The sequence below is a fragment of the Melozone crissalis genome, unplaced genomic scaffold (genome assembly GCF_028551555.1).
Source record: "Melozone crissalis strain CALT ecotype California unplaced genomic scaffold, PUWL_Pcris_2 ptg000034l_1, whole genome shotgun sequence".
Lineage (NCBI taxonomy): Eukaryota > Metazoa > Chordata > Aves > Passeriformes > Passerellidae > Melozone > Melozone crissalis.
Genome location: NW_026535812.1, coordinates 14,002,255 through 14,017,968, shown reverse-complemented (window position 1 = coordinate 14,017,968; position 15,714 = coordinate 14,002,255). Strand labels below are relative to the sequence as shown.

The 15,714-nt window shown below is 52.5% G+C and overlaps 1 protein-coding gene across 4 annotated transcripts in view; it reads right to left on the bottom strand.

The window, feature by feature from the left end:
- Positions 1 to 1,997: 1,997 nt before the first annotated feature.
- Positions 1,998 to 15,714, bottom strand: part of XXYLT1 (xyloside xylosyltransferase 1) — a 40,288-nt gene continuing 26,571 nt past the window's right edge. For all 4 annotated transcript variants that reach the window (XM_054283062.1, XM_054283060.1, XM_054283063.1 and 1 more), the window contains exons 3-4: positions 15,285 to 15,417; positions 1,998 to 3,146 (exon numbers count right to left, since the gene is read on the bottom strand). In XM_054283062.1, coding sequence (XP_054139037.1) covers positions 2,750 to 3,146; positions 15,285 to 15,417 — 530 coding nt within the window. In that variant the 3' untranslated portion in view covers positions 1,998 to 2,749. The remainder of the gene's footprint in view (positions 3,147 to 15,284; positions 15,418 to 15,714) is intronic.

The window sequence follows — 15,714 nt, the reverse complement described above, 5'->3', positions numbered from 1 at the left end:
GCCCAGGGCCAAACTGGTGCTGTTTGATGGTTTTGGGGCATCTTTCACCATGATTGTACTGGCAGCTGCTAAGTCCTGGCTGTCCTGGCGTTGGGCAGCACCACAGGGGATGCTCAGGTCTGAATTTGTGTGCCTGGAGCAACACCTGTCTGAGGATGGGCTGCAGCAGGAGGGTGCAAGAGGGCCAAGAAGGGTTGGGAAGGAGAGTCCCCATTCTTCAGGAACTGAGGGAAATGCAGCTGACTGGGCACTTAATGCAGGAACCGCCTGTCGGGTGAGGGCTCCTGGGCCAATGGTGCCCTCAGGGACGCACAGCAAGCTCTGCTCCTGCCCCACAGCACAGCCGGGGGCAGCACCCTCCCAAAGGCTGCACGAGTCAGCCCCAGGCTGCCACGGCCTCTCTGAGCTGAGCTCATTAGTGCCTGCAATAAGCAGGGCATGAAGGGGAGATAATTACACAGCGAGCACAGCTGGGCTACGTGCGGGCTCTATAAATAGCACGGTGCGGCCCTCGCTGCCCGCCGCGCTCCCTCAGGGCCCGGGGCCGGTGGCGCTGTGTGGGGAGCTGGGCCTCGGGGCTCTCTCTGCTGCCTGGGGAAAAACCAATAAAGCTCAATTAAATGTTTCATTTAACTACGCTTTTCCTAGCTGAAAAAAACCGCAGCGAGTTTCCCAGTGGACTCTGATTTTGAACCAAAAAATAAAAAAGGAATTGATTTTTGGAAAAACTCCTAAGCAAAAGGTTTCAGCCTGGGGCAATAGTGGCCACATGCAGGTGTATCCTTACATAGACTGGGACTCCACAGAGAGGGGGAAGCGCTCCTAACCCTACAGAGAGCATCCCATGGCTGCAGGTAGAGAGCACAATGCCTGGCCCAGCTGCAGGGATGGCTGTGGAGCACAGAGGGCACCAGGCCCCACACAGCCCTGTCTCCCAAGGTGTCATCCTGCAGCACCCATCATGGTCCTTTGGGCCAGCCCTGACACCCACAGCCACCCCCGAGCTGTTCAGTCCCCAGTAAAAGCCATGTTTGCTCATCACCGCACCCCTCCCCAGTGCTGGTGACACAAGCAGCCTGGCCTGTATTTCCATCATGGCCCTTTCCAAACTGATGGCAAGGTCCTGCCCTGGCATGTGAAACCCCATGTCACTGGTGCCACTAGTGTGCCCTGACCAGTAAACACCAGTAATGCTCCTCATCCTTCAGGGTGCATGACTTGGCTGCAAAACAAGGTGATCCAACCTCACCGTGCAAGGCAAGGCAGCATGGCTTAATCACCTCTTTGCTGTTCCTTCCCTGGGGATGAGAAAATACTTGAAGACAAGGTTTTGTGCTATTTGGAAATGGATTGATTCAGCACATCAGAGGGCAGGGCTCAGGATGCAGCCCATACCACAGCCTGTTGTCTCTGCACATCAGTTTGAGGGAGGAGAGCCTTTTCCCCAGTAAGTTAATTCATGGGCATGGGGGAAGAAGCCCAGGACACTCCTGCCACATATATGGTGTGTTCTGTTATCAGGCTAAGCCACAATCATCTCCCCACGCCTCTTGCATGTGCACATCACACAGATGCACACACAGGGTGTGAAACAAGCTGGGCTGGGCTGGAGGTGGTTAATGTTAATGAGCCTTGGGCTGGAGATGGTTAGTGAGCCGTGCACGTCCCTGACACAGACCTGTGCAGCCAGCCAGGCTCACTGAGGCAGCATTTATTCAAGGAACAGCATGCTCAGCCTGAAGCTCACTCATTCATAGCACAGGCAGCTCCCAGCTCCCTCCAAACCAACCCTGGCTATGGTGGTGATGATCTTTAAAAATCCAGCTTGTTTATTTGCATTACTCACATGGGACAGATGTGGGATAAGCTACAGTGTGGGCCACCACACTCAACTGCCCAGCAGATACACATCAGCTACTTTTTACACATGATAAGTGCAGGAAACCTCCTGTTGCACAGGACTTCAGTTGTGCCACAGAAAAACAGCCAAGCGTGTCTGATATCTGCAGCTTTATTCTTGTATAAAAGGTTAAAGGCAAAGGTAGAAAAACGAACCTATTGCTACACATTCACCGAACACTTCTAGGACAACATAGGGCAGTAAAGCTTTTATTGCTCAGAAGAACCAACAGAAGGCTTTAAAGCTTATCTAGCACTCAATTTTTGTTTGCAAGTAACCCAATTTAAAGCAGTTTTTCAGTCTTTAAAGCCCTCTCACCTTTCTGGAATGCTTCAAAAGGAAGATGACCTGAGGACAGTGTCTGCTCTCCAGAGGGACCAGACCAACTCTCTGCATGAGGTGCAGAAATGGGCCACCAAGGAATGACAAATGAAATGCAACTGCCCACTGGGCACCCCTGCTGATCATCAGACAAGGCAAAGCTGCACAGCACCCAGGGAGCTGGGCCCTGCCTAGTGCAAAAGCAGCGGTCTCTGATGGCCCCTAGGCTGTTCCCATGCCCCAGCAGCTGAGGCACAGATGGGCACCAGATGGGCACCGTGGACTTGGCCAAGCAGAGCCAGGAGCTGAGCCCTGGATACAGTGGCTGTGGAGGTCCTGTTCCAACAAATGAACTGCCCTTCCTCTTGGAGGATGAGGCTACAGGCAGTGGGATATCGAATGCTCTTGGGACCCCTAGATTCCCCTGGGTTATGCTGGATCGGAGCTGGTCACCCTTCCTGAGGGACTGTTAGTGCAGCCACTATGGCCCTGCTGCAGTCAGAGCTGCCCCTGGGGACAGTGGGTGCCTCAGTCCTCAGGGATGGGGGTGTTGCAGTTGCCATGGTAAATTCTGACCTCCCCCTCACAGCGGAAGTACTGGTCAAACACATCGCTGTATCCATGGTCCCTCCACCACGTGCACAGCTGCCGGTTCCACGTGCAGTCAAGCACATGGAAAAGCTCTGGATGCTCCATCCCCACCATAGTGAAGAAATCCTGGTCCCCAAGGTGGCCCTTGAAGTGGTACTTCTCTGTCAGCTTCTGCACCATGGTGGGCTCCAGCAGCTGGTTGTAGAGCTTGGATTGCCTCATGGCTTCCAGGTTCAGGAGCAGGACACCACTGTTGAAGCCTGGCAGCCCATCAGGAGGGGGCTCCCCCACTTTGGTTTGGGGATTCTCACGGCGATACTGCCAGAAGGTGTGCCTGGAAAGAGAGGAAGAACAGGCACAGGGATATCAGGGAGGGCAGCCTGAAGAGCAGCCACCTCAAGTCTGGGCAGGTCTGGATCACAGCAAGGATCTACCACCCACCCAAGGGATCTCACCATGCTTGTCTTCTGTCTGGAGACACCCAGCCTCTCAGAACAGCCAGTGCTTCACAGGCCTCCTTTCTCTCCATCCCCCTGCACAGGATATTGCCCAGACTTCAAACCACGCTGCTTTACCATCTCCCAAAGCCTCTTTTGTTTGCACCAGCATCATTCTAGTGAGTCAAGTGGACACAGGATCGTGTGACTGCTCACACAGCTGTGCAGAGAGACAAAACCACATCCCCAGTGCCTTGGGTGAACCACAACTGTCCTAATTTCAATTACCTAAGCAAGCAGCCCAGAAATTTCTTTGGCTCCTTCCTCAGTCCTGTGTCAGAGAACATACCTCACCATATTGGCTGCTTGCAGGAATTGAATTAATCCCATGCTATTCCCCAGGCAGCCGGATCTACCCTCCAAAACTGCTCCCATTCAGTCTGAAAGTCTTCTTCCCTCAAACAGCATCCTCTGCTGCAAAGCTGAGCACCGGGCAGCAGTCTGAGCCTGTTGTGTCAGAGGAGGGCAGGAGGAACCCATGACCCCACCACTGTCTCACAGCCCAGGGCTGCCAGCACTGCCCTCTCCTTCCAGCCCTCACACTTAACATAAAGTTACAGAATGGGTTTTTACACCTTGCTGTGAAAATGTCAAGGAGAAACACTGTTAGAAAGAATAAGGCAAGCCTGCCACTGGATCCTCTTCAAACCTGTCAGATACCACCCAAGTCTCCATGCAGCTCAAGGCAACAAGAACTGGGTAGATTTAATGCCCAGATGTTTAAAGTGGTCCCATGCTTGGAAGCTGAAGCTGGACTCCCTCAGATGTAAGAACATGCAGGGACATTTGCCCCTGGGACAGCTCCAGAGGCAATGCTCTCCACTGCAAACATTTAAATTTAAATTTTTCTTCTAAGAAGCCATGTTGAGCTCCCACAGGCTCTTGCTCAGGCATCAGACTATCAAATCCATCTTTCTGGCCTGTGATCTGGGTCCCAGCACAGTGAGACTGGCCAAGGTGACAGCCAGGATTACACCATTACCAGCAGAATTGTTCCAGCAGAAATGGGATCTATTTTTTTTTTCTATTTTTTTTTTCTCAGCAGAAATGTGGATCTGTTAATGATGTCAACTGTGAATATCTTTTTTATTTCCTGATCTGGAGAACCACAAGCATCATGCAGCATCACTTCCTTAAAACTTTCCATTAAAGCACAGATATTTCCCATTTCATTAAAGGTCTTTACACCACTCCCTTCCACCTGATTCAGAACGGAAAGGGTTTTTCCCAGTGCCAGTTTTCCATGGAAGGAGGGCTCAGTCTTGAAGCAGTCCTAGGGAAGGGGAGTGGAGGTACAGGCTGCCTCATCAGAGCTCACGGGCAGCAGTGCTCATTGGATCTAAAGGTTGGGGAAAGGATAAAGGGCTCTGCCTCTGCAAAGAGCAGTTGTGTCTTGAGGACAGGCAAAGACAACTCATGGATGGGTTGTTCCTTAGAAAAGGGAGGCAAAACACTCTCCATGCAGCATCACAGGGAAGCTCAACCTGCAAAGCCCAGCCATGCACCAATCAGCCTTCTGAAGTGCTCAGATCCAGGGAGTGGCTCAAGCCCACCTCTGCATCCTCTGCTCTCTGCTTCTCCCTGGCAGTGCCAAGAAAGCCATCCCCCTGCCCAGACCGTTATGCTGGAAGCTGACAGGAGAGAGAGGGTAAGCAGTGCCACAGAGGGGAGCACATTTCCAGCTCCACAGCAGTGAAGCTGATTCCTTTCACATTCTTACTTCCAAACACATGCTGCCCAAGCTAAAGGACAAGATTTCAGCCACTGTAAGCACCCAGGCCCTCGGCATTGCCAGGCCATGGTGGGGCTAAAGCAAATCTGTATAACATGACTCAGTTTTTCAGCAGTGCTGCTCCCCAGATGACTTGTGGATGGCTGATATCGTGCCCTTTTCTACAGGAAGAGGAGACAGCCTGACAAGCAGCAATTGTTCAGCCCTTCCTCCCAGCACTGGCTGTGACAGGGCTGTCCTCCCCCGGCCGTGTGCGGGGTGTGGGGCTGGCAGGGAGGGCAGGGCCATCCGCAGGGAGCGATGCTGAGGTGACATCCAGGATGTGATGAGCTGCAGGTGGCTCTGCAGTGCCCATGGTTTGGGATCCTGCTCACAGCTGAGCACAACAGCCTTGCCCCTGCTGAGCTCAGGCCAACCAAGGGAAAGGTATCCTGGCAAGGCCACTGGCAGCAGCTGTTTAGACAGGATTTTTCTTGGCTTTTGTTTTTTAAGCAGGTTTTGGTCTCTGTTCTGCCAGGACAGAGAAGAGCATGGCTGAAAGGCACCTGCACCCAGTTAGAAGTGGAAGGAGTGACGATTATGAGAGCATTGTTTTCTTCAGAGGAGATGGGGCTGGAAAAGCACAACAACCAGCCAAACACCTGACACAGCTTGTACCCACTCCACTCTGTCCTGCCTCACATCCCCCCTTGGCACTCTCCTCAAATTTTGGCAAAACATAGAGGCAAAACTCCAGGGGCTGGATGAGCTTGCTGCCAGGATGTGCCCTTGAGATAATCATCAAGGAACTGAACCCCAGCTGGATGCAATGGAAATGTCTCCCTGACCCAAGCCCCTGGAGTGGCCGGGATCTCCCTGGGAACAGGCAGCTCAGGCAGGGCAGTGTGCCTTCCTCTCTGTGCCCCCAGCAGCAGAAGCCTGGGCAGGAAGGCAGCACCACCAGGATGCATTGGAGCAGGAAGCTGTTAGCCAGGAGAAAGAGAGGAGAAAGGAAGAGGAGGCATTTGGGGCTTTTGTTAACTGCTCTAACCCATCTAGATGGGAGGGGACAGAGGTGGCCCCAGACCCCGTGCCATGGTGCAGGGGAGCCGTGCGGGGCCTGCCGCGAGCGCCCGCCTGCAGCCCCAGCAGACTTTGCTTTGAGGAGCTGTTTATAAACAGAGGCGGCGTGTGCTAGGAAACATCTGGAGAAGAGCATTTCCAAGCATTCAAACGGCAGGCCCAGGCAGCCCAGATAAAAAACGCTGCTTCCAGCGGGACTTCCCTTGCTGGCCCAGCACAGGGCGCTGCGGCCGCGCCTCCCCTGCCTCGCAGCCTGGCGGTCACGAGCCCCAGCTCACAAAGCTGCCATCACACCCTTCCAAACACCTTCACTGGGGACAGCTGCCAGGCCAGGAGGGACCACTCCAACACCAGCTGTACTCTGTAGGGCCTTCTCCACAGCAAGGGACAAACGAGCGGGGGAAAAACTTTGCTCAAATCTGTGAACTTCCACTCATTTACTTCAGCTCTGGGTTATGGGACAACTTCATGGCATAAGCTGGAAACCTCTGGTAAAGCAGCTGGGTGCCTGAGCTGGCAGGAAAGGCAAGATGCAGTGGTTACTGCCAGCTGGGAGACCAGCACAAGCTCAAAGCACTTGCCCCACAAGCAGTAGACTGGGCTTGTGTGCCTGTACCCATCTGATGTTCAAGAGGCTACAACCCTGCCACACCAGCTGTGCAGCTGCCACTTGGCTTGCTGCTGAGGATGTGGACCTTCCCCATGAATCCACATCTCCAGGAATGCCTCCCCCCACACGCATCTGGGGAATCAAGGAACCAAGTCAAAATGACATGAAGTGAAATGAGATGCCAGGCCAGACCCAGGGTGCCTGTGGTTAGAGGATGCTCCTGGAAGGTTGCAGGGTGCAGCCAGTGTGCACTGCATGAGCCTACGCAGCTGCATGGCCTCTCCCTCACCAAAGGGGAAACAAACCAACAGTCATGGAATAAAGCCACAAAAATAGGGAATTTGCAAGAGTCTGGATGTAATAAGCATCCCAGAAAGAGTCAGCTCCTTGTGGAGCTCACTGATTTGCTCCTACCTCTCGCCAAGCGCTGCCAGAGTTTGGGCAGCTGTCGGGGAGAGCAGGATGGGCAGCAGCAGCAGGCCAGCACCTTGAGGATGCCCTTTGTCAGCAAGCCTCTCTCACAGGGATCAGGGGACCTTGAGCCCCATCCTTGAGCCAGGCATGAGGCTCCTGGAGCAGAAGGGAAGCACGTGCTGCCAGCCATCCCTCTCTGAGCCACTCCGACAGCAGCCCTGCCGGCCCAAACACCAACTAAAACAAGCGCACGCTCTCGTACCTCCAAATACGCTGTTCAGTTCCTGAGCCAGAACATGGATGGCTGTCGGCGTTATCCCCAGCTGCAGGCACTTACCCAGTTGGCAAACACTACTGCTGCTGTGCAATGAGCAGTGAGGCACAAGTGCACCTTGCTCCCTGCTCTGTGTGCTGCCAGGACTCCCCCAGGGTGGCAGGAGGAGGAGGACACAGCATCTGGCTGTGGTCCCATCAAGCAATCCCGGCTGAGCTGCCCACCTGGTGGTGCCTGGGACGTGTGGGACCCACATGGCTGCTCAAAGAGGCAGATGGGAAGGGAACCCCAATGTGAAGTATGCAGTGTCCCGATGGGGACAGGGGATGTGCTTGAAATGGGAGAGAGCAAAGGGGAGAACCCTGATAGCAGCTTCTGTCCTGCCTGGAGGGGAGGGTGTGGGCAGTGGGGAGGGGAGAGTGATGGGAATGATGGCATGGTCCATTCAGGGGGTGATGGTGATGGTGGCTTTCCCCCTTCATCCTTAGCACAAAGTAAGAGCACAGCCAAGAAACTTCCCTGCACCCTTCTCCTCTTGGCTAATCCTCACTGGGGCAGGCAGCTGTCACATCCTTACCATCACTGTGTTCAGCTGAGATTACCCTGCAGGAAAAGGCCAGCTCCCCTTTCTCCCTCTCCTCCCACCTCCAGAAGACATTGCAGCAATGAAGCAATGCAGGTGGGCCCTTCCAAGTTTCTGCCACACAAAGGGAGGCAACCACCCGGGGCAGCATCCAACCCAGCTCCCTCCTCCTGCCCTGGCAGCCGGACCTCTGCCTGGTGAGCTCAGCGGCTTCACAACAAAGCAGCCCTTGTTGCTAATTGCTTATTTTCCATGTGCAATTGCTAAACCCCTTAAAGAGCCAGGGCAGCAGGTTCAGTACCAGCCCATGCCACAGCACCTGAGCTGAGGCTGAACAGCTTGTGCAATCCAGGAAATCCCAGCTCCACACTTCTCAGGAGCACCATGTACCCAGTGATGTGCAGTGGCATCAGCAACACAGCAGTACCCCTTGCCCTGCAGGGGAAAATGTCAACCTGGGGCAAAACAATGCCAATTTCCATCCTGGGACAAAGGGCAGGATGTGCTGGTGTGCACAGCAGGACCACCTTACCCTTCTCTAATGGGTTCAGGGTAAAGGTCCAGCTCAGGCAAGACCTCCAGCCACCCCATGGAAAATACTGATGAAGCAACAGACTGAGCTCTTCAATGAGGACATCAGTAATTCCTTAATAAAAGTTTCACGTAATGCACAAATTATGTCTGTACAGTGCTGGTCCCTACCACAGCCCAGCCAACATGCCAAACTTTTAAAAGGCCTGTATTTAGAGCAGCAAATTGTTTCTCACTGATGACATTTCTGTGTGGACTTAGTCCAAAAGTGGGAACTCTTAAATAGATGACAAATGACAACTTGTGAACACAGCTTGTGAACAAAACCTTTCTTTGGGACAGATTTTCAAGGGTGGCCCTTCCTCGCCATCAAACATTTGTACACCCCATGCCAGTGCTAAAATCATCCTCCAAATACAGGTGGGACCATAAATCCCTGTCTGGGTCACAGGAGTTTCCTTCCATCTATAGAGCAAACAGCACTGGTGGCAGTGCAGAGCAACGACCTGTGTGTGTGAGACCATCCTCTACCAGCACCAGTACAGGAAGGGGGGCAACCCATCCACAGGGACACTGTAGAGCACTGTGGCCCTAATTATTGCTAAAACAGCAGATTTCTATTAACAACTGTGAATAAATTCTGCTCTGGCAGTGTTCTCATGCGTGCCTTGGAAGCACAGGCTGCCTGCTCTGGGACACCCTTGCCTGCCAATGGAACTCTCGGGAACAGGGGAGATGCTCTCCCTTCACAGAAGCTCACCTGCTGCTTAATATAATTACTATTTGTGCTAATCAATGCACAGTTGTGTTTGTCCGATTTCATCCAATTTATACATTGTTTTTGAATGACATTTTAAGTTTGCATCATAGTGGGAATAAATTGGACAGTTCTCATATATTAATGATATTCACAGCTGTAAACAACACAACCCTTTACCTTGTTGGATAATTTTTTAAATCAGAGGCAAAACTGAATTCCTCAAATTAATTCTTCTTCCAGTTCCTTGCAGGTTCTGTTTGTTCTGTAATTTTGGCTGCTTCTTGTCAGCCACTGTCAAACTAATTCCTAGAACCATTTTCCCCATGCATCGAACAGCAGCACTTGCTGCAAATCAAGTCAAAGTCTTGCAATGTTTTAAAATCCAAAGTGCACAGGGTTTGGGGCTTGCAGGACTGTGGGCAGGCAGCACTGACATCACAATGGCACAAATGGCAGGCACAAATTCTCCTGCCTTTACTCCTGAGGGGCCTGGGGAACAGAAACTTCTGTGGAAGCCAGCTCCCTGCTTCCTCAGGGCAAAAGCCCTTGGAAAAGAGTGAAGTCTCCAAGTCAGGGCCACCTGCCTGCATGAAAAGTCCACAAAACCAGGAAAACTCAGACAGGAGGACCTGCCTGCTGGAGATGGTTACTCCAGTTCTGGAAAGCTCCATTGCAGGCAGCAGCCCACCTGCAGTGTTACATCTTACAACCACCACTGCTGCCTCCGCCAGGGAAAATCCAGCTGCTCCTTGCTTGCAGCTGTCAGCCGTACTTTGGGGTTTTTTTTAGATCCCAAGAGAAGGTACAGAATGTACCGTCTCAGCCCAGACTCTCTGACAGCCTGGCCTGGTTATGGATTTAGCATTAGCCTGCTCCCAGCCCAGGATAACTCCTTTCCTCTTCCAAACATCTGACAAAGTGACTTAGCGCCGGTGCCGCTGAGCTCCCACAAACACCCAGCACTGCAAGCGCCGCGGCCGGAGCTGCAGCCCTGCTTCCACCCACTAATGGGCTTCTCTGGCTTATTTCAGCAGCTCTCAAACAAACAAAACACATGTCACTGAGCACACAGCACACTTACAGCAGCTCCCACACGATCACAAGCAGAAACAAAGCCTTTCCTTTCTACAAAATAATGTCCTGTTTGAGTTCTTCCCAGGTTTTAGGCAGAGGCAAAGGCGAACGGCCTTGCAGCCACACAAGGACCCAAGTGTCGGCCCTTTGTAGTCTGTAGCTGCCCCTTTGATGTAGATATCCTTTTCTACTGGACAAACTTATCATTTCCAACACTGTGGATTCCCAAGATGCCTCAAGCTTTAATTAGCTTCTTGACACAGGGCACAGTAGTAAAGATCTCACCAAATAGCAGAAGTGGAAGCAGCAGCCACCCTTCCAGCCCCAGCTGTGTGCATTCCTGGACCTGTGAAGCTCTGGGACTTCTCCTGAGGCCCACCTTCACAGCAGGTATCTTCCTTCTACCTGGAAGGGGTAAAAGCACCCATCTGAGGACCTGTGGGTTAAGTCCTCCCTGTTGCCAGCAGACCACTCCTCCCAAGGAGACCTCCAAAGGGAGCATGATGGGGGCAGTTCTGAGGGCCCCAGGTGGTGCTGGCACACTGCGGGCACCCAGAGCCCACTGCCATTGGCAGTACCAGCAGCAGCAGTGCTTAGGCAGAGAAGAGGCTGGGATGGGAATGGGAGCAGGGAGCACGGCGTGGCACACGGGGTCAGGCTGAGGCTGCTGAGGGCAGCTGTGCAATCAGTACCACTGCTCTGCTTCCTCTCACGTGCCACCAGTGTGACCCGACCGGTCTAGAACCAGGAAACACAGGAAGAATGGGGTTTAAGCTCTGCCTTCAGTAATCTGAGAGCTTTCAGGACATTTTGGGGAGTGCCACAGTATTTCTTCACCCTGATCCTCTCAACCACAGGGCTGTTTTGGAATGAGGAATCCTATCCCTTTGGCACCTGGCAGCACTGAGCTCATGTGTCTGGGAACAGGTGTTGAGCCAAGCCAGGCTGGCAGGGAAGAACAGGCAGGTCTGGGCTGCACTGGTGTGAGGATGCCATTGTCATGCTCTGATGGAGACCCTGCTATGCCCCAGGTGCAGCCCCAGTGCTCACACCTGGCCAGCAGGCTGAGGGGCAGCAGGCCATGCTTCCATCACCAGCCATGGCACAGCTGCACTGCTGGGAGCACGGCTGCGCTGCTCTGCATGGTCAGACATGTGCCCACACACCCCCAAGGACAGTGCCCTGCTGCCCATCTGGTCGCTCCCATGCAGGCTGCATCTGCAAAGCTTCTCTGCAGGTTTCTTAGCAGGGCTCAAGAGCACCAGAGAGCCTGGACGTCTCAATCTGACCAAGATCTGGCACGGAAGGCTCAGTGCAACATAAATACTTATACAGACCATTATCACTCACTCTATGTAGCCTGGTCAGCAGGACTGGCCAGCACAAATGAGCAGCTGAAATGCTGCAGGGGACAACAGGACTTTTAATTAAGGTTACGACTCTGAAGAAGCACCTCCTTGCATGGAAAGCCTTTTGGATGATGCAAACTTTAGATGCAGAGTCTAATCTTTACATCAAAATCACTTCTACTGAAGCCACAGCTCCTGATCTTGGCCACAGTGTGAACCCTCTGCAGGCAGACACATGAGCAGGCATAAGTCAGCCTGGGAAGAGGCTCTTCTGCAGGCCAATATTCAAGCAACAGCCTGGCAGGACTGCCATAGTCCAAATCCAGTGCTGCCATAGAAAGCTCAGAGGCATCTAGGAGGCTACTGCACAGTACCAGTGTCCTCAACAACCTCACCACAGTGGCACCTTCTTGTGGGATGAAGTTCTGCCTGCAACCCTGTCCACAGAGGTGTCGACTGTAGCCCATGTCCCACACTGGATCCAACAGCCACAGGAAGGACAACATGCCTGACCCATGGACAGGGTGCCTCTTTTCCCTGCTGCGGCTGGAGAGACGGAAACCTGACGTGATGCCGGTGGCCTCGGACCTCAGATCACTTCCTGCACATGACATGGGCTCCTGCCACCTCCCCCTCTGCATCCAGGACTCCCTGCCAGACACTGCAGAGCAATCCATGTCCAGCTTCAGCAGGAGCTACTGCTCTCCACAGGCCACTCCAGTTCACCCTGAGTGGCCCCAAAGGACAGACCGACACCAGACTGTGGAACAGTTAAATCCCAGCACTGGCCTAGCAGGAGGGCCGGGAGATCCTGTTGCTCAGAGAAATGTGTTTGTCCAAGACAAACAGTGGCCGGGCATTGTTTCAGCATGAGTCAAGCGAGTGGAAACACTCCCGTGCCATCCTGTTTTGCTGTCGGGAGGTTTCCCCTACCTTCAGGATATGCAGACAGGCTCCGGGATGTTTCCGATTCGCTGTTCTCTTACTCCTCCATTTCCCGGAATGTCTGTCTGTGCCCAGCACTGCTCATTGCACCAGTGCAGCAGCCTGAGCCTTCTGCAGCCCCAATTTGTGCCCACAAAGTGCAGCCCACAGCCAGGCAGCCAACGGGCAGCTGATAGAAAGAGATGGTGGATTGATCTCCATCCATCTTTCCCATTGCTACAGCAGGAAAGGTGGCACCCAGACCCTTTCTGGCCACTGCCTTATCCTGCCCCAGGGAACCAAGTCCACAGCTCCACGAGCAAGCTCAGGACAGCTCTGCTAATTCACCCCAAGTCCTCTGATGCTTTGGGGCAATGCTAGTGCTGCAGAGAGCTGTGTGAAATGGTGAGGAAAACGTAAGTGGCAACACAGAGACCCCACAATCACGCTGCAATCCTCCTCCCTCCCCACAACCCTTTCCCCAGCTGAGGCTTCCAGCCTGCACACATGGCAAACAATGTGGCTGGAGCTGACACCTGTTGTTTCACACCTACAACATGTTTTTTATCTTTCTAAAAGTATAAAAATAGTAAAGAATTTTTATTTTATAAAGACATCCATGCTTTGTCAGCTCATGTTTGTGTCTGGAAACCCTTTTAGCAGTGAGGTGCGAGCCCCACAGGGTGCAGGGCTTGGCAGGAGGGCAGGCTGGAGTTTGCACAGCTCGCCCCACAACGGGTGATCTGGCGACAAGAAGGATCAAGAACTTGTTTTCACATGAAGATCAAAACAACACAAGAAGAAAAGCACAACATAGCCCAAAGTGACCCAGAATGTCAAAACTGCAACAACATAAAGTTCAGCCCAAAAATGCAGCCTGTGAGGGCTATTATTGCTTGGCATGTTTGTCCCCACTGCGGGTGGCAGGAGGGGGAGAACACAGCTATGGCTTGGGTCAGGTATTCAGTGCTCAGCCCACGATCCCCTGCCTTGTCCCCTGCCATGCTGAAAGTCTCTCCAGTGGAGCCCCTCAAACCTTAATTCAGTCCTTTCCAGGCACACCCAGTCCCACAAACCACATCCAGGCAGCAGATCACCATCCCCACTCCCTAGTTATGCATTGAAATAATGCAAAACCCCGCAGAGACAAAAACAAAGTGATTCCACCCTGCACTAATTGCAGACAAACGAGTGCTTCATTTACCCTGTTCCAGCACCACTAACGACAGGGATCTGCCCTGCTGGGCCCACCGAGGCCACAGCCTCACAGCCTGCAGCCACTCTTGGCTGGGGCTCTTCCCTCCATCCCCTTTCAACCTCTAACAATTGCATACGATTAACTGGGGCTGGATTTACCATTCTGGGCACCAAAATCCTGTCAGGACACCCAAAGCATGGTGTCACCCTATGGAGACAAGACCTCAGTGTTCCTCTAGTGCCAGCTCTTGCTGCCAAGAGTACAAATCAGGAGAGAGGCAACACCTATGCCACAGACAGAGATGTCTTTTTCCAGCTCAGAAATAGTGGTGACTTCTGTAGTTCAAGCAATCACATTCTGTCATATGGTTTAGGCTTCCAGGAAGCAATTGGTAGTGACTTACAACCATCAATCCCCTGTTGATGAACTTCTGTCTCTACCCTCTTCCCATCTGGATGCACAAGAGCAAGAAAGGCTGGTCCAGATCTTTGCAGCTCAGCCTGTGCCCAAGAGTGCTGCTGGTCATGTTCTAAGAGGCTCAGCAGGGAAGTAGGATTCCAGCAGGGAAGAAATAGACATACAGACCTCTTAGGGTTTTTTATCTTTCTCCAAGAACTTTTCCATTAGGATTAGCAAATCTAGCCAAGCCATCTCAGATGCTCAAACTCAGCTCTACTGAGATTCAATAAGGCATCTTGGGATAATTACCTGATCTACCCTGGATTAAAAGAAAAACTGAGGTCCATCCTTAGAACAATGGCTAAACGAAACCAATTTCTCTAAGCACCTAGAAACGTCCCTATGTCCCTGAATCCCACCAGTGGAGGGATTTGCATTATTTCCTATGAGTGGGAAGGACCGAGCCACCTCTTTGTGAGTGGTTTCAGCACAGTTGGCAGTGGCTGTGGACCAAGGGTCTGAAGAGCAAGGGACCATGAGGCCACCTTCATGCTTGCAAGCCCAGGTCAGCAAGAGCTGCCCATTCAGCCTTCCCTGGGGGAAGCAGAAAGTGCACTCCAGGGACTCAGAACCTCACTGCTGCCCAAACTCAATCCCTACTCTCTGCAATACTCTCAGCCAAAAGTTCAGCGCGCCAACACGCAAACAATTACAGCACCTCAGCAGGCATGGCTGGGCAAACATGATGTACATGATGTACTCTAGATGTACTAGAGTTCAGGCATGGATTTGGCACTGATGATCAAGAATTTGCCTCTGAAAGTCTTGTGATGGTGTGTGAGAACAAGCAAACAAACCACAGCAACACTGTATGGTTTGCTCATATCAATTTACAAGTTTCAGATTAAGGCCCCCTGCAGGGATGGTGGACTGGTCTCCACCATCTCCATCCATCTCCACAAACCACTGCTCTCTGGGTTTTTTTCCAAAGACCAACTTGAGTAGAAGAGAAGCCACCAGCCGCCTGCTGCCCACTCCCTGCTCCCCCTGGACAGGGGGCTGTACCTGTACACTGGTTGCATTTCTCTGGCAATCCCAATGACTGCTCCCTCTGGGAAGTTGTCAAACTCATCAAACAGCTCTCGGATGTTGGTCTTGTACTTCAGGTCCAAGTCTACCTGGATGATCCGTGTTATTTCTGAAAGTACAAAGAGGAAAAGTCAGCAATGTAAGACAAAAGTGTAACCTGTGATTACCACCAGCTGCTGGAGGAGCTGAACCCAATGAGGATTTGGTGCAGTCTACTCCATGGGCAACTCACATTTAACACAATCCAGCTGCAACCTCTGCATGAAGCAAACAAAGTTCAACCATCATGAAGCATTTACCACTGTGTGTTTACTTCAGAAATCTTTTCTGGTGACCCCCTGCCTCTATCCACTCCCTCCTTCCTTCCAGAAGACTGGTTCTCCATATAACTGATAAAAGCAAGAGG